At 39.1% G+C, this 27,066-nt stretch overlaps 1 protein-coding gene across 2 annotated transcripts in view; it reads right to left on the minus strand.

Annotated features, from left to right (window-relative positions):
- Positions 1 to 121: 121 nt before the first annotated feature.
- The window catches only part of LRRC1 (leucine rich repeat containing 1), a 70,778-nt gene continuing 43,833 nt past the window's right edge, over positions 122 to 27,066 (minus strand). For both annotated transcript variants that reach the window (XM_080586008.1, XM_080586009.1), the window contains exons 5-14: positions 23,046 to 23,102; positions 21,429 to 21,492; positions 20,620 to 20,694; positions 18,819 to 18,963; positions 15,825 to 15,943; positions 14,720 to 14,803; positions 5,946 to 6,061; positions 4,866 to 5,038; positions 3,227 to 3,363; positions 122 to 1,346 (exon numbers count right to left, since the gene is read on the minus strand). In XM_080586008.1, coding sequence (XP_080442134.1) covers positions 1,188 to 1,346; positions 3,227 to 3,363; positions 4,866 to 5,038; positions 5,946 to 6,061; positions 14,720 to 14,803; positions 15,825 to 15,943; positions 18,819 to 18,963; positions 20,620 to 20,694; positions 21,429 to 21,492; positions 23,046 to 23,102 — 1,129 coding nt within the window. In that variant the 3' untranslated portion in view covers positions 122 to 1,187. The remainder of the gene's footprint in view (positions 1,347 to 3,226; positions 3,364 to 4,865; positions 5,039 to 5,945; positions 6,062 to 14,719; positions 14,804 to 15,824; positions 15,944 to 18,818; positions 18,964 to 20,619; positions 20,695 to 21,428; positions 21,493 to 23,045; positions 23,103 to 27,066) is intronic.

Here is a 27,066-nt window from a genome sequence, read left to right on the forward strand (position 1 = left end):
AGACCTTGAAATCAGCATTGGACCACTGGAAGTGCAACACAGTAACAATGATAGTAAATTCCAGTATTAATCCATACATACTTTAATTGCTATTTTAATGATACAATAAATATACCGAAGCTTTTAAAGATTTTTTTATTATGGTTTTATATAAGTATATAAAACCACCAAAGCACTTTAAAGAATCATGCTTTCTTATGTAATACATAAAACTAGTTTCATACTGTGCTTCTGAAAGTCTATCGTGCTGTTTTTCAAGTTATTTTTACAGATGGCACGTTTAAAAACAACAATGGAAGCATGAATTTCTAGTGACTGCAATGCAACACTGCATCCAAAACAAGATGTTTCCTTACAACTAAGTTAAAGTGTGAGTGCATTATGTAATAAACAATAGCAGTTTGGTCATTTTAATCTTAATTCCGTATACAACAAAACTAACATTTGTGTTTCACGAACTAAAATCCCATGACATAAACGTAAATTCTGTTTTGTAAAAATCTCAACAAATTACTGTCTGAAAAGAAAAACGTATCTAAAACAGAAGACCAAGTTTAAATCTACTCACTTTCTTCAAGAATTTCTATATTTAAGACTAGTATGACATATAAGACACAATAAGGCACAATGGGTGGTACAAACAAATGAGTACAGTTGTCCATGAAACTTGTTCTCTTCCACAAATACTAAAATATGTACCGCTCAAGATAAATTTTCTCTTAAAAATGAAATACATCATTTTGTTATGAAAGTCCTATACAAAATTTTAAAATTTACACCATCTGAGCTGCCAAAAAAATAAAAAAAAATTGTATCTTTTTCCACAAAACTAAATTTCTCACCAGCACATCCAGCCACTGGGAAAAAGATATCCCAGCACTCTGGAAATGAAGAGCATTATTTCCCCTGTGTTTAAGACAAAAATATTGTATTCTGCATACAGTAGTGTATTATACTTTAAAAAGCGTAGTACTATTAAAATTACAATATTGATTTGGAAATTATTGGTTCACTGCCTGGATGAAATAAGGCACTTTCTTCCAGTGGGCAGCACTTTTCACATATATGGAGATGATGAATCAGGTTCTGGTTAAAAACAAAAAAGGGGCTCAGTGAGGTCCCAGGAGACGACAGGAACATTTCAACAGCAGGGGAAGACACAGGAGGTAAAACCTGGAGATGAAATTCTACACAGAAGTGGTCACTCTGTCAATGGCATTATTGACCTCGTTTTTGTTTGAATCCAGTCCTTTAGCAGCATTCATATCATTCCGTAAATTCTCCACTGTCTTTTTCATGTTCTTTAATTCTCCAGGGTGTGGAGTGGCTCGCCTTAGAAGTGTTCTCTAAAAATAAACAGTGCAATAAGTGGTTTTGCCTTCGTCTCTTTGAAAAACAACATACACTTTCAAGGCTTTAGCATTTACATACCAAATATTAGCTATCGATTTAAAAAAAAAATCCCCCACTTTTCCTTTTCAAACTACTATGCTTAATTTTGAAAGTTTTTTCCATAGCTGCTTGTTTACGAAGACAGTGAAAGAGGTTTTAAGAACTGTCTAGGAGCAAATATTTTCCCCTCTTGACCTACAAATCTGAAAGCCACTCAAATGAAGTACAAGTTCCGAAATGAAGATTCTTTCTTTAACATAGTCGGGATTTTTTTTTTTTCCACCAAAACCATCCAAGTGATTTGAGATTACATTAATAAAAAAAAAAAAAGATTTAGCTGGTTTTGAAAGAATCCAAAGAATCCAACAAGATCTCTTTACAGTGTCAATTACACGTTTGTATGGAGATCTGTATGCTTTCCAGTCAGTTTGGTTCTCTTATCAATTGAAAACAGGTATCTTGAAAGCAAGAAGAGGGAACGTTTTTCTTGCATCTTAGACACAAGACTATCTAACATCACTGTGTTGACACTTGCAAAGAAAACAAAAGTTACAAAAACTTCAGTTGGCATCCAGATTAGGGACCCACAGGACACCAGGAATAATTGCACAATATGCATCAGCATAATAGATATAATACATGCAATCACTTTTCAGTGGCATATATGTAAACTACGTACGGTGGAACTGGTAAACTACCTATAAATGGATGGATTGGTCCATTAGAAATCCCACTGCCCCCGAAAAGGATCATAACCTTTTTTTTCTCCAAAAAATATTCTTGCCTCAGGTCAGGCTGTAATACCATGACTGAAAGCAGTTATCATTGCCTCCTGAGCCCTGGTAAGGGCATTCTCAGGTTGGCACAGTGGTTAACAAGCACCATTCTGAAATCCTTTATCAGTTAATCTAAAAACCATGCTTGTCAAAAGACATTTAGTTTCTGGTACTTTAGACTAAGCATCTTACTTGAAAACTTAAATATTCATTTCCCTACCAAGAAAGAATCTTTATAGTCATTTCTTAAAGTAAGACCAGGCTTGCAGTGTGCAACAATCCAGAGAGTGCTCTGAACTATCTCAGGCTGAGCTCTAATGAGGACCACCAGGAAGTTTCTAGAGCATTAGAAAAGCAGGCTGAAAATTTGATTGAAGCAGTCTTAATCTTTACGTAGATATTTAATTGTTAATAGAAGTTAGTAAAGTTAAAGACTGTTGCATTTTGATCTTTGGGACATGCAAAGCCCAACTTAACGGAGAGGTCTTATAAGTACAGTGACAGATGTTCCCACATCCTTTAAGTGGGAAACTAATGAGCAAAATCCTTGCTGTTCATGGACATTAGGGTTATTTCAATGCAAATGGTGAAAAAGGAAAAAGGGAGAAATACAGAGAAAGATAAGAAATAGAAACAAGAGAGACAAACAATGTAGCAGGGTAGCAAACTTGGTGGAGACACATGCCAGAGTGCTGGAATCCTAAATTAGGCCCTATATACTTTCAGGCAGTAAAGCTTCACAGAGGCAGAGGAAGATCCTATCTTGTTTCTGGAAAGCTGGAAAGAAAACATCCTGAGGAGACACAGGAAAAGAAAAGAAAACAAAGATCGCCCTGCATCAGAACTTAAATTCAAAACAGAAAAAAAATAACAAAAAAAAACACATTTTAAGTTTATATGAAAAGTTTCAGCAGTCAACACGAACAGTTCCCACTACAAACACGTACAAAATGCATGCAGTCACAGCTGAAATTTAGAGCAAGACAGCTCAGATACTTTCCACACTTTTGCATTAAAGCCACAGTGCCTGCAGGTATCCAAAGACTCGGAAAACATACCATTTCATTATCCTCTTCATCTTTTTCATCTTCTAAGAAGCGAATTGCACTGACTCTGTTCACTGCCCGCTCATTCCACGTTTCATCTGACATTTCGTTTACCAAACTCTCCAACGCACCACATCGTGGCAGGTTATCTGTTAAAACAGCAAACGTAACTGAAGATTCACAACAAGTCTAGAATGTCAGCATGTTACGAGTGTTAATAACTGCAATATCCAACCAATCACACAAAAATTCTAAATTTGGATATTTTGCACATAAAAGAGAAATTTTTAATGACTTAATTTTCTGGTATCAAGTGTATACAAAAATAATTTCCAAATAAATGAGAAGTTTCTGTACCTGGGCTGTTTCAGGCTTGTGGTGGTTTTACAGTGTTGATTACCTACTTTAACATACTTGCCTTGGTAAGTGTTTTTCTTTCAGATCAGGCCTGCCGCTTGATGTTAGCCATTTACCTAAATGGCACTCCATATCACAGTATCATTATTTTTATCGACCTTGTCCTTTTACTGTTGCTATGCACACGTGTCAAACAATCTTAATTCCAATCTTCTGTCCTTGAAGTCATAACATTCATTTGGGGAAGAGGAAATCTGATTTCCACTACTCAAGCCGCCTTTAAAGAAAGTCAGTCTGCCTCTGCTACTCTTCTTGCTAATTTTCTCTAAATCTAAAGGGGCTAACTTACTTACTTCTTTTAATTCTTAATGTAACTTGTATTCTCTTAAAACTCAGAAACTGGCACAAAACAGCCATTTCTACACTGGGACTGTTTTAATGGTTTCTATTTGCTCCAGTCCCACAGTATTGAAATTACTCTCACCCAAGTATGGATACCTATAATATAGATATCTACAACTGAGCTTCTCTCCTCAGGCTCCCTTTGTACTCGGAGGAGCATTCTGGGATAGGATGAATTACTGTCCAGTGATTACAGTAAGAGTTTAAATATTAGCTCAGATGAATCCCATTCAATGTTCACACGTTGCTATAAAAGCTTTGGAGGACAAATAACATCCAGAACTTAGTGGAACAGCAAACCGTGAAAGAGTTTACGGTTCCACCTGACCAAGAGGCAAGTTTCACCATAAAAGGTAAAAGCAACTTATCGTTACAATTCTGTGCTTGTTAAAGAATGTAATAAAGTTACTGTAAGGCAGGCCTGCTTGAAAGAAAATTCACTTGCTAAGTAGTACAACATCTCCTGCTTTTTACAAACTATTTAATTATTTTTCTGATAAAAAGACTGTAGTTGGAAAACCACCAGTTTTCATCATATATATATATATGTAATTTAAAACGTATAAACAATGTATACAAATATATACATCACTACTTGGTCCACGGGAAAACCTCAGAATAATGATACAGTTAAGCCATTTTCCTCCAGGTCTGTATTTTATGTATTGTACCTGGTTGCATTTTATTTTCAGTAACACGTCTGGGAGTGTTTTCAAGTTATGATTACAAAAGAAAAAAGCTTACACGTGAAAATTCAGCCATACCTGTGCTCAACAGAGCTAATACATAGATATTGAAAAGTCTGGTTTACAAACCTTTACAGAACAGAAAACACAGTAAACAAAGCAGTAGTGTTTCTATACATAATCAAAAACTAACTCTAAGCATTTACCTTGGCAACCAGGCTCAGAAGGCATTTGAGGAAGTAATACACATGTTAAAATCTTTTCTCCAGTTTCAGGGTCTGTGTCGGTCTGAAACGTCAGCAAAGGTTGGGACTGGTTATCAGACAACCACAAAGCCTTCAGCTTTAAGGTAGTCAGCGAGAGGGGAAGATACGTCAGTCTAGTTCAAAAAAGAAAAGTAAAAAAAAAGTCAGGGTAATCTCCGGGAGACTTAATCAATGGTCATGAAGTTGACTCATAACTATACAATTCTGAGTTGAAAGAGGCAGGAGTGACATAATGCCTCATATTAGAGGCATTACAGTATTCGTCAACTCAAACTATCCCATTCCTTTAAAAACAATCTGTAGCTTAACTTTATACTGTAATTTTCTATAGCTGTGAATATCTGCTAAAATAATGCTGAGCTTTTTCTCCTGCGATAAACTGCCCTGGGAAGGCAGACTGCTGCTTATATATAGGCAGACCTTATATATACAATTGCCAGAACAGAAATGCTTATGAAATAATTATATTGCACACACGAAATACCATTTGCTGTTCCTCTATTTTAACTTCCTACTAAGCAACTACACTAATTTGCTGTTTTATGCTTCAATCTACCCCTTTTTGCACCTTGATTTATGAAGCGTATCAACTAAGATTCATGAAAAGCTGCAGAGTCAAAGTTGGATTGTTTGTCACTTGCATTGTTATCCCTAAGATAAGACACTCAGTATTAGTGACACTTGTCATCAAGATAGGTAGTTTCAGCGGAAGCTCTACAGAATTGCCTAGATTATCAGTTTTAATTCAGAAATACACAAATCCAGAGTTTTTCCTTAAATCCTACCTTTTCCTTGGGGTCAAAGCAATCCAGAAAATTTACACATGACAATATGCAATTTATGCTTACTTTGGGCCAGAGGGGAAGATTGCTTTGACAGTTTCAACAGTAATGAAAAAAAACCAACAACATAACAGTTATAACTGGGGTTTTGCTACTTCATTCTTAGACCTAATGTCTGCTGTCATTAGAAAGAATTACGTAAAACCAGCAAAAGAATGTGACAATACAAAAATCCCACCTGTTTCCTGCAACGTCCAGGACATGAAGTTCAGTGGCTTGTGAAATTTCAGAAGGAATTCGAGACAATCTGTTGTCACGTACAGAAAAGACATTAAGACTGCAGCATCCCCCAATCTGTATTACAGAAAAAAAAGAAAAAAGAAAAAAAAAAGTATTTTTATTTAAGTACTGTAATACAAACAAAGGCATGCAGTATGGGTCACATAAAATGTCATAGCACATTCAAGTTACAACACCTGCAAGACAGGTCACCCAGAGGTACAGACTGCAAACAAGTATTAACTTAAAAGAAGCCTGACCTGAAGCTGGTATGTTGTAGCAGTTTCTTGAACAGCTTTATTTGTGAATAATGTGTATCCTTACAAATACATCAAGTTTTACCTACTTTTTGTAGCCTTCCAAGCCAGGAAGACGTCAGTAACCACACAGATGTCACTTTGTAGGCTACCCTCACAAAAAATACTAGCTTTAATGTTCCATATTTCTGAGCTCAGTATTTACCTATTAATTCTTTCTTTCCTCATGGTAACTTTATATACAAACGAGTGCAATGGGGCTTTAGGCAATACAAAATGCTAAATAAACCAATCAACGCCTGACATTTATTGAGTCAGCAAAGAGTAATGAAGAGTTCACAGAAAGTAGGCTTTATGAGTAACATCTCTGACGCCCTGTTTTATTAGAAGCATCTAATTTCAAAATAATTCCCATCTGAACTGGCCAATTCAATCTAATATCCTCTGTCTCTACTAATTTATCCAAACCTAAGCAGCTCCATTCCCAAGATAGTTTTGGGGTGCAAAAGATGAGATTTCAGTTTTACCCTTGAAGTATCTGTAATTTACGTCAAAGGTACGTATTTTTCAGAAAAAATAAACCCTCTAAATTCAATTTTAAAATATTGCCTTTTTGTTCCAGATGGCAATTACTACTTCTACAAACATAAAGATTATTAGTTTTAGCAACTTGAAAGCTGCTTCAAGTAACTCTTTGTTCCTAGTCACAAAAGAAACTTACCTTTGTTTGCTTATCTTATGTAGCTTCAAAAAGCTGTTGTTTGTTTTCCAGTTACAAAACTCACAAGAGTGGAAAAAGTTTCTTCCCTTACTTCAAATATTAGAAGAAAAATATTCAAAGCCTTTTGAAGCTTTCAAGTCAAGCAGACTTAAAACTGAACTAAAGACAGCAAACCTATTAGAAGACCTTAGCTCAAAAATTAGGGACTTCTACAGCTACACACATGTAAGAAGCTTCTTGTGTTACAATATAGCCAACACCTCACTTAATCTAGGTCAGAAGCAGCCAAATCTGAGCTGAAATTACTTATGTGTTCTAGTTAGCTGCAGATTTTACAGGGACACATCTGACAGTTTAGTCCAAAATCAAGTTTTAGATTACAGGCAAATACCACAAAAGCTTTTCTACTAGTCAAAGCAAAAATCATTTCAATTTAACTATGCTATTTACCAAGGAAAAGGGCATTTTAAAAAGGATGCCACTGTGAGTTAGAAAATAAAACAATCAAATGGAGCAATTATACCCCACTCACCTTCCTTTATTTCATAAATACATTTTAATGGAAGAAAGCAGATATCAGCTGCTCATGGCTTCTGATTCACAAGCTATTTAGAGCGCAAAGTTACAGCACAACATTCTGTTGACAAAACAAAATCTGGGTTGGTTTCTCTGCAATCACTGCCCTCTAAGATGCCACCATTTCACAAGAGTATCAGCTTCTCAGAGCCTGTGTGTACACACGAGCAGCAACCTTGTTAGCTATTTTAGCTTGTGAATCAAAGCCCTTAGAAACCAGCGCTCAAACCACAAGCAAACACTTTTTAGTACAAGAATTCCGCTTGTCACTTGAAAGCATGTAAAGATTCATAAATAATGTGCCTTGACACATTCGCAGGATACGGAGTGCCATACAGAAAAAACAGTACATAAACTGTCTAATTGGTTTATCTAACACAAGGAGTCGTGAAAAGCAAAAGATAAAGTTGTGTGGATGCTGATGAGCTGGCAAGTGATGCCCTAACTGTACACAGTGTTCGCTTTTCTATGAATGAAGTTTGCATTATTCAGTCTTGGAGCATGAAGATCCAAACAATTTAGGCAAACAAACAAAAGTAAGCCATGCAACCCTGATGAGACTGAAATTTCTGTTACTTGTGACAATGGAAAAATGCAGCAGTGGAACCAGCCGGCCTGAGTCGTCATGCATTTAAAGCAGTTTAATGAGAGGTAACAGTAGAACCGTGGACTGAATAATACTTACAGGGTTATCAATTTACCTGACCCATAATTTTCCAAGCGGCTAACAATTAAGAAAATACAAAAGATGTTCAATTCATGTTTCTTTATCCATACTGGACAAGAGCATGCCAACAAATGGAGACAGAACATACATTATTCTACTCCTACACAGGGTTAGAACTCACAAGCTGCTGCTGTCTTCAGCTATTTTAAAGTTAATGGATAATTGTTCAAAGTTTGGTTCATTCAGAGGTAGAGTTTTGGTTTTTTGGTGATTTTTTTATTTGAAGAGGGCAGCTGAGGGGCAATACAGAAACCTTTGTATGAAACTTTTTCAAAAACACAGACAGCATCTAACAAGCAGTTAGCATCAGGCAGGGTATCACAGAGAAAAAAAGACAGGCTGACAGTTTAAAAAAACTAAAATCTTTGTCCTTTCAAAAAAGATTGGACTCGTTCAGCATTACAGAAAGACATCAGGTCCAACACTTGAAAAACCAAAGTGGTATCATCGAGGCACAACGCACACACCAAACGGCAAGCTGAAAGAAACACATCACCGTGACCACTATGAAGTAGTACAATATCGGAACTTTGCTGGTTTGGCTTAAAGTCATCGACTGACAAAGAGACAGGCACACTCTGCTCATGCTTTCCCTGGGTGTGATCACATGCTTACAAAAGACCTCGCCAAACCGTGACGTAGGCACCAAGTACACATTTTGGACCACAAGCCCACTTAACAGTTAAGCACATCGTTCATTTCGAGCACAAGACTTTGCTTAATGGACAAGCATGTGCTTAGTTCTGGGCACGTGAATAAATGCTCCAAAGCCTGGAGGTTTAATAGGTCCTCACATCCTTCTGAGGGGAACTGGACATCAGGAAAATGTCTCAAATGACTTGTGTTTGTCTAAGTCATAACACTTTAAAGAATTGTTGCATTCTAGCCACTTTTGCAAGAGTTATTTACTTGTCTCATCTCACCATCTCCAGAGAACAGTCAATTAAAACTCCAGGTTAAAAACAAAAACAAAAAAACAATGGTCAGACTGAATCTAAGGTAGAAAATGATCGTTAATATGAAAGGCTAATTTTGCGATCGTTGATTTTTGAAGTACTGTAAAGTCTCAACAGAACTGCTTATTTGCATCTGGTGGGCTCTCTGCAGAGTATGAGTGTCACTAAGACCTCTCTAGGTCCCACACAAAACTCTACCCTTAGAGAGGCTTTGGTGGTTATGTTGTTCTTCTGTCTCACTCTGATATTCATCTTTGATCAGCTTCTTTGTTCTGGAGAAACAGTAAGACTTGGACACACACAGAGAACAAGTTAACTTGGCTGCTGAAACTCCCCTCTATGTTCTGAGAGCGACCAGCATCCATCACTTCAGCTTCCTGGTTTTTGACATCCACATACCTAGTACCAGTTCATCTTAAACAATCCCCCAGAACTGTAAGTTTAGCACATCACTTCTCTGCTGATGGTGCTGATGACTCCATTTTTCTACTGCAGACAGGTTGCTGTTCTAACACCTGCATCAGTTGCATTTTTTTTTTATCATGTCTTTAGTTGCACTTTTCTGTTACGATAACCTTGTGGTTGCCGTTTGTTTTTTCCTGCTGGTGACACAACTGCACCTGAATTGCAGCTTTCTGTAGATAAACCCATGAAGAGTTTACAGATTCGCCTCTGTCTTCCCTTTTAGATCCCTCCCAAGAACGTCCTTTTGGTTCCTCGCGAGCCCAGCTGAACAGTTACAGCCATTCATCATCACTGAGCAAATCTCACTGATTACTATGACACATCCTCATCTTGCCAGGGCTCTAAAACCAAAGCACAGATTAAAGGTGGGAAACTTAAAAGACCTTGAAGTTACTTTAATTGAATAACACCTTTTGGTCTCAGCATCTGTTAACTGCTTAAATGCTATGACTCAATTCTACTGTCCTTTAACAGTTAGACTCTTTCACACGGGTATAAAAAAATATAAAAAATACACCGTTGTGACAAATACTACAATTATGATTTAGTACATGACTAGTTGAGGCCCAGTGACATCTCTTTTATTTAACTCTCAGTACAGCTGACAGCATCAAGACCTCTCACCAGGCTTTTAGAACTCAGATAAATGCACTGGAAATTTAAACACAGTTCCTGTTTTGTTGTAAAACCTTTTCCAGGGTGTCATAACCAAAATTTTGTTTGGATTCAGAGCAAATAATGTCAGAATTTTCCTTGGCCCCAGATAATATGGATTAATTCTTTAATGGCAAGCACAGAATATATTTAGACATGGAAGAAACTGCCCAATTCACTATAAGTAGCAGTATCAACTATTACTAACTTTAAATTGGCTAGGAGAATCTTCTACAGATGCACTTTAGTATCTCCTGCACCACCAGTGAATAGTGCACGAGGAGCACAGCAACAGAGCTTCCCTGCCATCTGCTTCAAGACAACTTTTCCTGCATTTTTCCCTAATGCCTTTTTTCTCTTTGAGAAACACATTTACAGAAATGAGGGGAGAGCATAGGAAGGCAAAACCAGAAACAACAGAACAGCCCCAACCTGCTGAAAAAAAAGCAGAAATGTAAAAAGCACGGTTATTGCCAAGGGATCCCTACAGTTTCACCTCCTGTAGTACTAATTCTCAGCCACAATACACCTCAGAGCCAGGAAGGACACATTACCAGATCTCTGCAAGTTGTAGAGACTCATTAATGAAAGCACACGAACTGGAAAACATTCCAAGGAGGTTATTTATGTAAGTGCCAAAATCAACACACCAGTTTCACCAGCGTTCCAGTGCCAGGGTGGGATTTCAATACAAAAGAGTCACCAGGCAGGTCTTTCAAGTAGAAGGGGAAAAACATTTGTAACTACGAACAGGTTTAGACATACTCTGTTCTTGCTGAAGTCTGTTTCACTACTCAGTTCACCGAGAGAGGGATCAAGCTGCAAGATGAGATACTGAAGATGAAATCTGTGACTCAAGCCTTTGTCAGGCGTTCAGCTGTTTCACATTTTGCCTTATATACCAACACCACATCCAGAAGAACCTTTGAACCAGGAACTTTGAAAGGGGTATCGCAAGCGAATTCCTCAATAATCCCAAGTCAGGAAATGTTACACCAAAAGGTGGAGACCGGTTTTACAAGTGTGCACAGAAGCAATCTGACAGTGTAATGGTTTGCCAGGCTGACCCAAAATCTAATCCGAGTAAACTGCTAGGAATGAAATAAAAAAAAGCTAGAATTCATAAGTTATCTCACCAGACTATATTATAATATTACAGCAGGCACACAATTTCTGCCATTATACCTATAAACATTCTCTTTGCTACAGGAACAATTCTGGATGGAACAATAAAGATACCAGTGTGTAAACATGGCATCAGTTGCATGCGTTCTTTTCTATAGCATAAATCTCCACTTTTTCTATATGCATTTTACCAGACCCTGCATCTTTGCTCCCCTTTATCCAAGATAAATCAGTAAAACCATGTCCCACACCCATTTTTTATAAGGATGAAGACCACAGCTGCACAGCTGGTCTAGCAGTTCTGTAAAGCTCAGAAAGGAAGAGAGAAAGGAGAAGGGAAAATAGAGGAATATACCAAGCAAGAGTATCTGTAATGCACACTCCACTTTTATACTTGACTCTGCTTCTGTTAAGGGGGAACCAGCATACAGCTACTAATACTGATGGACATGTAAAGGTCTGAGACCTCAGTCTTCATCACACCATCTCAGGAGACATCTTAAGCAACACACAGCAGGCTAGTGGCTGGCTTGAAGTATTAATTAGTCAGTTTGAGACGGAAATAAGTGGAAAGGACAGTATGCTTTCTCACTATCAAGCAGAGTGTTCCAAGAAACAAAAAATGGTGGTGTGTTTTTCAGTTTACGTGCTCTGTCAACGCATTTTGCTTTAGTTTTTTTTCCCAAGTCAGTAATTATGAGAAGGAAAGTAGAAACAGAACATGCCACCAGAACACCAAATTGTTCCTCCCTGCCACCCAAAGGGAAGAAGATCATTTGCCTCTACCACTGCACCAGCTATTTATATATGTTGCCATTACTAGCTCAGAATTCAAACCAACTGATCCAGGGGGTGGATACAACCCTCCAGTTAGAGAAGGACTAACTTTCTTTAACAAAAGCAAAACATACTTTAATGAAACATTCTCTTACATGTGATCTCAAAGTGTTTGCTCAAATGAGAAACACATTTAGGTGTGGAGACCTTTACAGAAAAACAAACAAACAAAAAAACACAACAATCTATTTCAAAGACGTGGATGCCAAGGAGCTGTTTCCTCTGTTTTTCTGCCAAGCTCGCTGTGAATCACCCCCTCCTATCTCTGTTTCAAGGACTCTCTACAGTTTCTCAGCTCATCTCATTCCAGTTACCACCTTTCGTTTCCTCATCAGCCAGCTCCCCCAAACACAGACTTGTCCCCTACTTTATACCACCCGTTGTGCAAGTGCCCCCTCCCCTTTCTCTCCAATACCAGAAGTCCTGCGTGCAGGAATGGTCTCCACACACATTCCCATTCTTCACTTCACCCTTTCGTATCCCCGCTCCTTCACTGACTGGGCAATGCTTTCTACCTCTGCCATCCACTTCTGATTCCAAGTCCCCTGTTTCTTGTTCAGCACCAATACCTTCTTTTTCCTGTACCAAACCCTCAATTCTGTTACCTCTCCCAAACAGACATACCCCATATTTATCCTGTTTTAACTGAGTCTCAATCCAAGTCTCCTCCTCTATTCTTGCCCCTGCTCCTTCCAAGCCACACTTTCTGCCCTAATACACCTTCCCCCTTGCGACAGGCCTAATACACTATCTCCAAGACTCTACAGATACCACCAGTTTCTCTTACACATTGTCCCCCACAGGATAGCAAGTTCCTCTCCCTGTATAGCAAATAGATGATATACTGTTTTCCCTGTGATGCTTCACACTCAACGCATCCTAAGTTTCAACTCGCTCTAAGTACGCATGCATTATCTGGAAGATTTCCCCTCATCATTAACTAAGAAAAGTGCTTACACACTACATAACATATTAATGACCAACCACAGCACATCAGTAAAACCTTCCACGCTATAACAGCCCAATTCTGTTTAAAGCTACACCAGACACAAAATTGTACAAGTCTCAAGTACAGATTGCTTAGGACACTCATGAAATGTATTAAGGTCTTTGTAAAGACATGGAAAGCTTTCTGCTGAATGAGCACAAGATCAAACTGTCATTAGATCCCAACCCAGAAACAGTTTTCCCAAGATCCCGTCGCTTGCTAGCATTTATGCAATCCGTCTGGGTACGCCCTCAGTAATTTTCTCTTTAGAACTAGTAGCACCTCTGCAGAGGAGACACTGTCCTGCCAGGGAAGCAGTAGTACTCACACCTTTCTCCTCCCTCCCTCGCCTCTACTCAAACACACATTTACAAACCAAACCAGAAAGGAACATTAAGGGCTATCGTGTAGCCCCTTCTCTGTAACCAACCCAGCGAAGCTCACACCTTGGTCATTGAAGAATTACTTGGACAAAAATAACAGAGAAACAGTAGTGCAAATGGAACTAACTCTCAATCACATGCTCCAACCTATCACAAGTATGCTGCTTTCTCATTTAAATATCAATCCTACCTCTTTCCACAACTTAATGCTGAACTAAACTCATAAGGCCATCAATATTTTTAGTTTCACATCAGAAATTCTAGCCTCCTTTCAATCCGTACACTGTTATGATGGACAAGAAGCACTTCAGGGAGCACTTTCAGGTAGCACTTCTTTACTGTGAAAGTGACTGAGATCCAGAGATGTGGAGTTTCCCTCCTCACAGATCTTCAAGGTCCTGAGCAACCTGCTCTAGGTTTCTGTGCTTGAGCCATGAGGCTGGACCAGATGACCTCCAGAGGTTCCTTCTAACCTCATCTGTTCTGTGATTCTGTGAAGAAGTCCTAATGATCATAGCTGTAACATTTCAGGTATCAGTGATGTGAGTCACTTCAGGTCCCCACATTTAAAGGTAAAATTAGTCTGAGATCTCCAAAACCAAGAAGGCTGTCAATCATTTTTCAGAATTCGAAACCATCCCTCCACTCCTGCTCACAGGAGTGAGGCTAGGAAGACTCCTGGCAGTGCTTTTATACTACCACTGAACATATCTATGTTTAAAGTGTATTCACTCAAACAAAACTTTCAGTCCTCAAATAGTGCTGGACCTGACATCCACATTGGGAATTACCAGTTACAAGTTGATTAGATCTGGGCCTTTTTGTTGAAGTGCAAACAAATTTTGCACTTCCAAGCCACCAAATCACCGCAGCTACTCTTCAGATTTTGCACTGTTCAGAGCTAATGGAGAAGTTTCTAGCTGTGATCTTTCTGGGAAGAATATCCAGTGGTTCAAAGCTGCCTGTTACTTCTTGTAGGCATGTGAAATCGGAGTTTTTTGTTTGTATAATCACATCAATTAAAGTTAATTGCATAAGACTTACCTCTTTGGGCAAAGATGTTAATTTGTTTCTATCGGCATTCAAATTATTCAGCTTCTTTAGTTTCCCGATGCTCTTCGGCAATGTCTGTGCCAACAAAAACAAAGGAATAAGCAAATTAATTTTGTAAATTCACAAAGTCAGAACAAAAAACTTATCTCAATTTAAAAACGAATTAAGAGACCGATTGATTTTCAAAACTGGCACATAGCTATCCCCAGCTATTAACGTGCCTTCCAAAGTTGTTCCAAGGTCTTATCTTGCAGAGGAAACATTCAAGAATTTCAGTTTCTAACTCATGAGTGAATTCATGTTATCTCTGCAGTAAGATGACAGATGCACAACAGCTGTTAACAGAAGCATGTATGCAGGATGTCCGTATTACCTAACTTCAGTGTCACTAAATAGCTAATTGAAAGGCAAACCTCTCAGTTAGGTGCTAGGAACTGACCTCTGGAAAAGTGTCTTTCCAACAGGCTTAAGCTCCTAATTTCCCCAAGCACCAACGTAACTTAAGAAATGCTCAATGTCAGATTCTTACAAACACTTCTACTATCAATTTCAAGCATCAGCATCATGTGAAGGCAATTTTAAAATAATGGAAGGAAACACCTAGTGGAAAGGAGTTTGAAATTTCATTTTAATTAACCACATGTCATATTTGTCATATTTATCTGGCTGGAGTAGAACAGCAGAGCAAGGAACAGTGCAACAGTAGCTCTGCAGCACTTGGGGTTTCTATTCAGTTCCAACAAGTCTGATCCAGGTAATGCACAGCAAAAATTGGCAAAAGCACAATGCAGCACAAACTCCACATTAAAAACACAACAAAGTAAATGATACCTGCACTCCCGGTGCTCCAATTCCCTTAGTGATCATGAAAGATTCAAGAGTGAATATGTAATTGCTTAGACCTTTGGTGGGAGAATTTTTACTACACACAACTTGATCTTCAGCATTCATTTAACAGGTTAGAAATAAGATGCATCTAAAGGAAGCTTGCTACTTCGCAAGTAGTGATGGTGATTCACTTCCAAGCTAAGTGAATCAACACTTCGCAGCAGGTCTTGCTACTGCCAGCAATTTGAGCAGTCAAGACCACACTTACCTGCAGTTGGTTTTCTGTTAGAACTAGTTCTGTAAGGCTTTCACAGTCTCCAATTGAATCTGTTAGTTGAATGAGTTTGTTCTGATCAACCTTCAAAATGGATAGTTTCCTCAATTTTCCTGGACAGAAAGAACACCACATTTGTTTGGCTTAGTGACCTCGGATACCCTGCTTTAATTATAGAAAAATCATTCTGCCATAAACCTTTCAGAAATTCTTTAACCCAATGAAATATTTTTTTCACGTAATAAAAATTCAAGCAGTGCTTCACTTGGCGCTTGTAATATTTTTGCAAGTTTGTTGATCTTGAATATGAATTCAATGATGTAATAGTCATATTTCAGCATATTAAGTTGTATTAAAATTGCAATCTGAATGGTACTCCTTCTAAAGGCAAGGACTAAAAGTTAAGTGTCTTCCCAAAGGCCTATAAACAGGGGAAAAATTTGTTTTCCCCCTCAATTATTCCATGTTTACTAATAAAGGAATGTTTACTAATAAAGGAATGTTTAGAAGATCACCTGTCTACTCACTCATAATAACAAAGGCTTACACTGAAGTGAATGCCCAAACCCAAACAGGATCAAGTCTTTGTCCTAATATACAACCCAGTCAGTCAAACACGAAACCCAAGTTTATTTTTTTAGAACAGAGACCAAACTTCTTTGAAGGTCTTCTCTCCGGGAAGGCCAAAATACTATTTCAGGGCAGAAAGCTCCTTTATGCCAGAATGATCTTTCATGAGCTGTGCAAGGCAGAGCTGACCCAGACAGAGCCCAGGGCAGAGAATTCAGCAGACATTAGTTGCTGACGCCTCCCTGCTCATCCCCACTGTCCACAATAGTTCCAATAAGCCAGCACATCAAACTTGCTGCTGATGCTAAATCATGAAGACATGGCTGATGCACGGAAAGGCAGCCACCTAAAAAGAAAACCTGGGGTCCAGCAAGGTGATGCACGGAGCTCTGCACCTGGACAGAATAACCTGTACAGGCTGGGGAGTGACTGGCTGTACAGGAGCCTTGCTGGAAATGACCTGAGGACTACAGCGGACACCAGGATATGGATTAGCAGTGAGATGGCACCAGAAATGAAGTAAAAAGTAAATGGGCTACATTAGGAGGTAATTTCAGCCAGCAGATCAACAGAAGTTACTGTATTTCATCTCCTGGGCACTGCTGAGGCCGCACCTGTAAAAGCAAGCTCAGTTTTACATCGCAGTGTGGAGAAGGGGATGGGGGCCCCACACAAAGCTGGTGAGGCAGCAGGGATACAATGTGAGCTGAGGATGAAGGAGCTGGCTTTGTTTACTCCAGCAAAAAGGCAGCCAAGGAGGCATCAGGGAGCAACCCACAACTACTCAAGGGACAGGTACAAAGATGACAGAGCCAAACTGTTCTGCGGTGGCAGGTGAGACAGCAATGGCCACAAATTCAAGCGTGGGAGGTCCCAGTGGGACATCAGGAGAAGCTTCCTCAGGGGGAGGTGGTGCCGCACTGACACAGGCTGCCCGGGGGGATGCTGGAGCAGCCCTGGTCAGGGGCTTCAGAGACCTGGCAGAACTGCTACAGCTGGTGCGACTTACTGGCAGTGGTCAGAGCCCTGCTCTGAGCAGGAGCCTGCACCAGATGACTTCTCCAGATCCAGCAGTCCAACCAACAGTTCAGCAATCAGCTGAGCTCCTCCCAAAAACTTCCACAGAGACCAGCGAGGTTTGCATCAATCACAATGCCAGATTTTCTCAAATTCACTTGACACGTTCCAGTATTACACAAGAAGAGTGAGTAGTGCATCCCTACTCAATTTTCCAAGCACAAGTAACTTATTATAGTCACCTAAGTAGCACATTTTTTGTGCTTATGACAAAAGCACATTCAAAAAAACATCACAAAACTGATGCAAATGAGGCCTGGCCCTTCACAGTCGCCTTCCCCAGCAACAGACCTGCATTTAATAGGGTTCTCAGGAACAGGCAGCTCCTCTCGCCCACCAACTGGTGTTACAGACAAGCTCCCCTCTTGCAAGCTGCGCACTCTGTACCCTCTCAGAAGATAAAGCACCATTTCTGATGTACAGAACTGTACTGCCCAGCTCAGGTCATCAGAAAGGGCTGCTGCAGCCACCTACCAAGCACACACTAATCAACTGTAGGACCCACAATACTCACCCCACACCCCTAGATTTAATTTCTAGAGAAACATTTATCTTTTCTCAGGCTTACACAGCATACAGAGAGAACGGGGAGGTCTGTCCATTCTTTTCCACATTCTCATTTAAACCAAATTCACAAATCCTCCTTCCACTACCTTTTTGAAAAAAGCACCTGGCAAGGAATGCTCTTCCAACGTGAAACATTCTGGAAAAACAGCTCATGAGCAGTAAAGAAATAATGTGTCACTAACTACTGCATTGGCAAAAATATTTGCCTTTAAAAAGGTACTGGTAACGCTTCAGGAAACATTCCTCAATTACTAAACCTGTTACAAAGGGTCAGGCACAGAAAGGTTGTAATTTGGATCCTCAAGGGTGAAGGCTGAAGCTGGAACAGCCTTTCACTGGGTTCAGTACAGGATTAACCACATTGTTCAGTTCAAGATAATTACACATCCCACTAAAGAGGATGTCTTTTTTGTAGTGATACTGTCAATCAATGTTATCAAGGGACCTACAGCATGTTACAAGCCAGAATTTTACACTGCTGAAGAGTTATGACTGTGACGTGGACACAGTAAGAACAGAGAGGACATTAACTTTTATTTTGTTCTGGTAGCTATCAAGTGCAGGCCAAAAAAGAATTAAGAGGTACTCATTATGCTGACAATTAAAATGCAAAATTAAGAGAGCTATGTATTTCACACTAAGGAAAAAAAAAAAAGCTAAGAAAAACTCATCTCTTACACAGAAAGAGAAGACTTCAAAAGACTTAAAAACAAGCAACTTCCAATTTGCAGAGGATTAAATGGTTCTGCATGGCAACATTCACCTTGTACTTACCAATGCCATCAGGTAGGACCTGAATTAAGTTCTGAGAAACAAGCAAGTCTGTTAAAGAAGTCAGACCATTAATTTCTTCAGGAAGGCATTCCAATTTATTTTCAGAAACATCCAGACAAAGCAGGTTTTTCAGGTTTCCTACTTCCTGCGACACAAGATGAAATTTAAGTCGTGTTCAAACATGCAGCAAAGCAATTTGAAAAATGTACTATCACAGTGAAATTCCAGAAAGAAAAGCAACTCTTTGCGTGACCTCTAAGTGCTGAAGAAAGGAGGTAGCTAAATTTTCCATGATAACCCAACCGAGCGATTCAGTTGGGGTTTCTTATTCTAAATATTACAACTGGCCTCAGTAATCAGACAAGGTATGCGAAGCACACCCAGGCAAGCACCAACCCAAACTGGAGTTTTCTTCAAGTAAAGACTGCAAAGTTGTTTTTTCAGAACTACAGATTATCAACCTCCACATAATTAAAGTCTGCCCCTCCCAATTAACCCTAGGCAAATTCGGATTAGTCTCTCCTGGCTGATACAGCAACATGCCATGACATCTAGGGATTTCCTATCTTCACATCTCCCTGCTGCAACAAATGTAGAAACAGGAATGGGAGTGTTGCTCTAGCAAGCATCTTCCAAGGGACAAGTTACACTGCTATCATCTACAATTATTAGCGATTACTAAATTTTTACAGTGATAACCTGACAATTAGCTTAAAAGTCTGACAGAGAAATACCGTTCTCCCTATAAGCTATCACAGCACCCTCCCTTTCTCCACGTACACACACCCCCCTGTACATGTTCTAGAATAGGTCACATTTTATTCATCTAAATCATCTGCAGGGGAACAGCAGGGGAATGAAGGAGGTTTATTCTTTCCTTTATTCTTACATATATGCAATTTTCATACAGGGACAGCCTTGATCCTAACTCCCAAGATCACTCCTTCTGTTTATAAGATGTTTGCCTCTCAAGAGAATCTTTCATGTAACACACAGCCCTTACTCCTACAAGTTCATCCTTTGGACATTACACAAAATGCACGGTTATGGCCAGCTTCAATGAAAACAGTTGCTGAAGTCACGCTTGACCTTTTATGAATGATTATCGGTGTTTAAGAACGTGCACTTCAAAATTGTTAGGCCAGGCCAACAACAACAAAGTCACTAACCTATAACCAAATTCCAAGTTACACTGTTGACAATGAGATCAATACAGCAAATAACAGCAAGCTGCACAAGCAACAGGAGAAAACAGGTTTTGACTTGGCTCTGAAGGAAGAAGAAACCCTTCCACACGTTATCCTTGTTCAGAGGAAGGAGACTTTAGAGTGCTCCGAGATTTAAATGCTAAGGCCCCTCTCCTCACAACTGATGTCAGATGGGGGATTTGCCTGCACAGATCAAAATTTCTATTCGTGGCAGCAGTTTTATCACTGAAAATTTCAGTTTAGATAGATATAAAAAAATAATAATAAAAAGTGAAGGTTAGCTCAGCCAATTAGTGGTTCCCTGATCATTGCACCAAGATTGTGAACAGAGGATGTGTCATTCTATAAACAGAACAAAGTGTCTATTATCAAACAACTCCTTTGTCGAAACATCTAAAAGAAAGTGTCTGACAGCACAGTATCATGTATAATCCTTTAAAGAGGAAGAGAAAACCCTTAAACATCCAAAACCAAACCCAGGCAAAGTGAACTGCGAAAACAAGTCAATTTTAGATTGTCTCCTTTTAGGTATAAATGACAAGGTTTTCTTTTAAAAACATTTTCAATACAATATCGTTAGAGCCCATCTTTACCTGAGGTATTTCAGCTAATTGGTTTCCATCCAACCAGAGGTCTTTAAGATTGAAAAGTGCACCAATTGTTTCCGGCTATAACACAAAAAGTAATAATGTCAAACAACACGGGACTTTTAACCAAACAGCCATCCCATAATTACAGTTTGAGTAAACCAATCCTTACTACACACACTACAGCCCAATGCAGCAAGGGTGACTGGAAGCATTTGGGAACTCCACCAGACAAATTACCTGCCGTAGCTTAATAACCTACAATACTTCACCTGACACGCACTAACAAATTGCATGCAAACTCTTCATCTACTGCAAATCCAACATTTGATTGAGTCAGCTTAAGGGAGGTGACGTATTTTCTGGTAGACCTGTCTGCCACAATTTAAGACACTGAAACCCCAAAGTTTGCCTCTGCCCTATCCCAGAGATTCCCACTGCCCCCCCTGGAAATATAGCAGAGCACTTATCTGTGCTCCCCCCTTCCAGTTTCCAACTAATGTTCATGTGTTCATTTCAACTGCAAGTGCAGTTTGCGCCCTTCCACGCTTTCATTTTTTCCATTGAAAAAGTCTGTGGAGCGCTCATTTTCTAGAGAACAGGTGCAGAAATTGTTCAGGCAAAGTAATATTCCACTGAACAAGATGCAGCAGATATGGGAAGGTCTATCTCACTGCCAAAATTTATCTGCATATATAGAAAGACTCTCCCCTCCACATATTCCTCCACACAGTTTTGGACATCCCATGGCCTGTTTAATTTAAATTACGTGTGAAACAAGACCAATGTGCACTTTCAGTGGCATGTTCTCTTACCAAGTGATAAAGTTCATTGTTTCCTAAATCAAGTTCTTCTAGTCGCTGCAGCTGGGCAAGCGATCTATGAGATAAGTCAAAACAAAACCGCATCAGACTAAACCAACAGAAACCAAACGTATTTGAATGAGCTCATTTTACTGAAACTCATATTTCAAATTACAACACATTGTAGACAGACAGTTATTTTACCGGGCATGGACTACTTAGAGAAATATCTTACTGAAAAAATAATTTGGTTTGTTAGCATAATCGTATGCCTTTGAAACATAAAACATAGTACAGGCAACCAAATGATTATCCTTGATTTTATCTATCAGTCTTTGAGGTGGACAGTGCCATATAGTTTAATACAGTTGGTTAGATTTCTTTTTAGGGAGCATTTACAGTTACACAACTGAATAGAAATCCCACATAGTGGCCAATGTGACAGTACCTAAACCCCAAAAGGATGTAAAAGAGGTTTTCGGAACATGAACAGACACAGAGAACATTAATAGATCCTTTCCTACTTCAAAAGCATTCTTCTTCTGTAGAGCTTTTGCTTACCTGCTCCAAAGCTGCAGTAGCACGAAAACCAGAGAGCTGTCAGTTACATTACTGACACGCCAAATTTTCCATCCAGTAGCAATAAAATTGCCAACATTTACGATAGGTTAATTCTGACACTGAATGGAGAAACCTTGCTCGTAATTCATAATTTCTGATCACTGACATTTAAAGTTCCTTGTGGCTCACAGCTATAAACAATTGCAACAGAGATACTGGGGAGATTGACAGGACAAAAGGGACCCAAATGTAACTAGGGAACAGATTCTGATTAAAATAGCTTACATATATTACATTATACTCTAGATGATTTAAACAAGCTGAACAGAATTCATGGGAGCTCCTGCAAGAAGCAGCCGGGCAGTGAAGAAAGGAAACTACTTCACTACAGAAATAAAAAGCTTCTTCCAAGCAGCCAAAATGGATCCCCAAACTGTTTAACTGATTAATCTTAACTAACTGATTAATCTTATGAAAGAGCACCAACTCCTCGACCACAATGCAGACAGTATAGAGACATCTAGATTTTCTTCCCCAAAAACCGCTGGGGGCGGAGTCGGACTTCAGACATCAGTAGGCCTGTTTTTTCATAAAGGCTTTGATCTCCACGTTTTTGAAGCTTTTGTTTACTCAAGTCCCCAAATGAATGCTTATTTAAATTTCATGAAGGTCCATACAGCAATTCAGAATTGAAAACTCTGAGATCCCATTATCCTGCTTTCACAGTTATGAAATTTCAGCATGGGAGCAATCCAAACTACCCCTCCCACTGCTGATGCATTAGTTCAACGCATGCAGGAAGAAACGTTTAGTGTTGCTGTATTTTAGACAGAATAGTTACACAGAGAAGAAACAATCTACACAGACTGCAGATGCCTGCAACTAATCAATTACAGCTAGAAAGAATGGATGTAACTAAGTGTTATTAAAACAAAGCTGTATCCCATAAACGTTTTCAATCTGCACTGAGCATTTTTTCTAGCTGTCATTCAGTTTCAGACGTTAGCAAATTTTTAGAATAAGAACATTTTACTCTAAACATAATCAAACATTCAAAATGTCACTTACTCAGGTAAATATGTCAGCAAATTTTCTCTAAGTTCCAGTGAAGCCAGGTTATAAAGACTAAAAAATAAAATAAAAAACACATTTTAATGCAGTCTTTTTATATTCTACGCTTTCAGAAGAAAAAAAAACAGTGTTTACATAGTTTAAAACAAAAATCTGCTGTGAGCTGTTTGGTTTTTAACTCAATCAGACCGTCATGTGAAGCGAAGCATACCAAAAGGGGAAGCCTTTGCTTGTTTTTCTGCGATACTTCAAAATACTAAAACTAGAAAGTAAACAGACAAAAGACAATTTTCCACTTGTCAAAAGGCCGGTAGTTGCAAATTACTAAACGGAACATATGCATGACACGAATTTACGTCTTTGCTTTCAGAATCCGTCACGGGCTACAGAAGTTGGAGAGCATCAGGTAAACTCATCATCACCGCTCTAACTACAGCACGCTCATTAACGTAAGTGACATTATGCTCCTAAGCAGCTCACTACTCCATATCCCAGGCTTTTACTAACATCACCATAGCAACATTCAGATTTTTCAGGGTTTTATTTATGACTAAATGGAACACAAGGAGTCAGACATTATCCCAACACTATAATCTGCTCTAATCCTTCAGCGTCCTAGGGAAAAAGACAAATCAGATATGGTGACTACAAATAAGCAGTTCCCTACAACAGGATGTGTTCTGCCTTGGTGTGCAGGGGAGGGGGACGATGTCTTGTGCCTTAAATAATATCTAGATGAAAATAAAAACAATTCCACCCAATTTGAAACACCTGTTAAATTCAAAGCCAAAATGTTTTTGTTTGTACGCCTCAGAAAAACAAAAACATCTATTAAGGCCATATAAAATTGGAATTTTGTTTCCACTTCAAACAATACCAACATACTGAATCACTCAATCGCTAGTTAGCTCTAGTAGAAAAGCAGCCGATACCCTGAATAAAACTGAAGAAAAACCTTCATTTTGTGACTCCAACGCAGTTATATAAGCAGCGAAGGGAACATAATCGATGTAATGAGCTATGAAAAGGGACAGAAGATTTTTCACAAATTGAATTTGGATGGTGTCTGAAAAAAAACACACCTTACTTCATCAAGCACCAATTTTGCATTGCATTCAGAAAACACTGAATGAAATCACAAAGGAGCTTTGATTACATCCTGAACAGCCCTCCCCAGCTTTTAAAATGAGCAAATTTTACCCAAAGGGCTCTGCGTTCCTCCAGAATAAAAACAGTTAAAACGCACCATATGGGTGAAAGCATTTAAGTCGATGCTTATTACAAAATCAATTAAAAGTGAGAATAACTCAACCACTGTCATTCAAACTCATTTGACAGAAACTAGGTAGTAAGGAAGCCATTTCTCCAGGGACACGAGATAGGGCTCTCACATAAAAATTTTAACATTATAAAACATGAGGGAGGATGGGACACATACCTGACATCCTTGCATAAACCAAACTAGTGGAGGGGCAGAGGGAAGCAGCGACGGAGAACCATTTTTCTCCAGAGGTTTCATAATGTGGGTCTGCTCTTACCACCACTTCCAGATTTCAACAACAATTTGCTTTACAGGTTTCCTTTCCAGAAATCTATTCCAATAGATTCCAATTCCTTTAGACTTTCCACTCTCTTCAAGCTTGTATTAGGTCGGTCCCACGAACCACTTTTATCAAGAGAATACAAAAAGAATGCATACACCACCAAGCTGCAAATAATCTCGTGTTTACAAAGCATCCTTCATCTACTTATCTCCCTCCCCATCACGTTGAAGTGTCGATGAGTAAAATGGTGCAATCTCTTAATTTCTCTTCTTACATCAGACACCACTTCGGCTGTGGTTAAACAGAAATCTTTGTCAGCAAAACCACGTTCAACAGCAAGAAGCTGGGAGCCACCTCCTCAGCCTGTCTCATTGTATCATTAAACTGGGACAGGGCAGTGAATCGGCTCAGGAAATTGATCCTCCTTAAAAATAACCCAGCAAAAAAGAATAATACAGATCCCTAATCCAATGTACTATAAATCCCCTTAAACACCTGGGTCAGTACAGCTGCCAGAAAGGTACAAGGAGGGCATCTGTGCTGCCTCAGCCAGCAGTACCGTGGTAGTCCCTGGGTAGCTGTAGCCCTGCAGATCCCTGCTGATAGCTGGATTTGCACCCAGCTGCTGATCGTGTGCTTTACAGCAACTGTGGCTGACCACAGGTCGAGGTTAGACTTCTTATGGGAGTCCACTACCTGTGGGGTTATGTCTTCATGCCCAGTGACACAGCTTTCTAGATGAGAACTTCTTTATTCTACAGCTGTTCTTACTCCGAGTGTGCTTACAATTACAACTTCACCCGGGAACAAAATACAGACACTTCCCTCCACCCCTTTAATCTATCCTTTGTACTCCTTCCAGGTTCTCAAGTCCAGTCCAAACACAATATAAGCAGACCCCAATAGGCAAAATGAAGTCATGTAAAATAGAGACTAAGGCTACAAAGTTTACATCAGCAAAGCTGTTCCATTAGACTGAACTATTATGATTAAGGTGGATCCTTCCAAAACAAGAGGCCAGAAAATATGAGGAAACTCATTAGTCTTAAATTTCTACAAGTTATAGGATCCGCTCCCAGCAAGCCTATATTGCAATTGCAATTTAAAAATTGCATGGGAAAACATTTAGAGTATAAAATAGCAAGCAAAAATGGGCAAGGCCTGCTGATGTACCAGAGCACCGATCTGACACATTACAGAGCAGAGATCTAGCTCTTCCTTATACTTACCAAGGGTTCTTAGTACATTATATGTTCACTAACACTTTCCCACTGTTATGTAAACAGACAGGATTTTTAGCCATTTGCTACTGTTCAAATACATTTTCTGATTTAATAACACATTCTTTCTGGAAAGTGTAATTTTTCCTCAGGTACAAACAGATTTTTCACAGTATAGTAAATGAATTTTTTTTTCTTTTCCCTCTGCCATTAATTCTGTGGATGCACTGTTAATAAAGAGTCTTTCTGAAGATTTTCAAAGGAACTAAAAGAAGCCATACCTAACAGTTCCAGAATCTTTCCCTATTCCTAGTTTTAATCTAGGAGAAAAATAACAGTCACTGTGTTTTTTTTTGTTGTTGCAATCTGTAAGACACAAAGGCGATGTAGCCTGCTAGGGCAGGAGACACAGTTCTGGCAGCAGCTGCTCACCAACCGCATTTAGAAATACAAACATGCTGGAGAGCATTGCAGACTGCTCTAGAACAAAGCGACAAACAGTCCTCTCCCCCTGCAAAATCAGAAAATGTACAAACAAAATGTCATCTGCATTCTAAAGGGGGGGAAAAACGGAGTGCTTTTCCAAGGCTACTATTGTAAGAAGCTACGAAACTTGTAAAAGCATTAATATTGTAATCATTCTCACCACAAAAGCTACCACACACACTGAATGCTGAGCATGTGTGTGAAATTACTGAGCACAAGGCAACAGCAAAACCAGCCAGAGGATCCAGTAATTGAAATAATTACCGAGTTTTCCATTTTAGCATTCCAGACGATTTCGGGTTTAAGGGTGGAACCAAGCAGAATCTAAAGGTATGACATGGCTAAAAATGCCACTTTCAGTACAAACCAGGTAAGTTTATTCAGTGCTGTACTTAAAGTAACTTTAGGTACTGGTGTTCATCACGAGAGCTGGAAGAATGAAAAGAAGAAATGTGAAAAAGCAATAACTGAGAACAAAACTACAAGGAATAAAGTAGTCTGTAAATGCTGGAAACATCTTTCCTGAGCACACCTGCCAGGATTTCGGAGGGAAACTCACAACCTAACATGTTCAACAGAAAAGGATGCACCTAGGGAACTCTGCGAATACTCCTTTATGTCAACTACAGCACCTCTTCCAAAATAAAGAGAACAGTAGAACGAGCCACTAACACTGGAATTAAAGCACGGTTTTGTTCTTCCAAAGCAAGGCTATTTTTACTTGGATTAATTCAAAAAAAAAAAAGCCTCAGTAGCAACATATCCTAC

Source organism: Anser brachyrhynchus (genome assembly GCF_964034855.1).
Source record: "Anser brachyrhynchus genome assembly, chromosome: 3".
Taxonomy (NCBI): Eukaryota; Metazoa; Chordata; class Aves; order Anseriformes; family Anatidae; genus Anser; species Anser brachyrhynchus.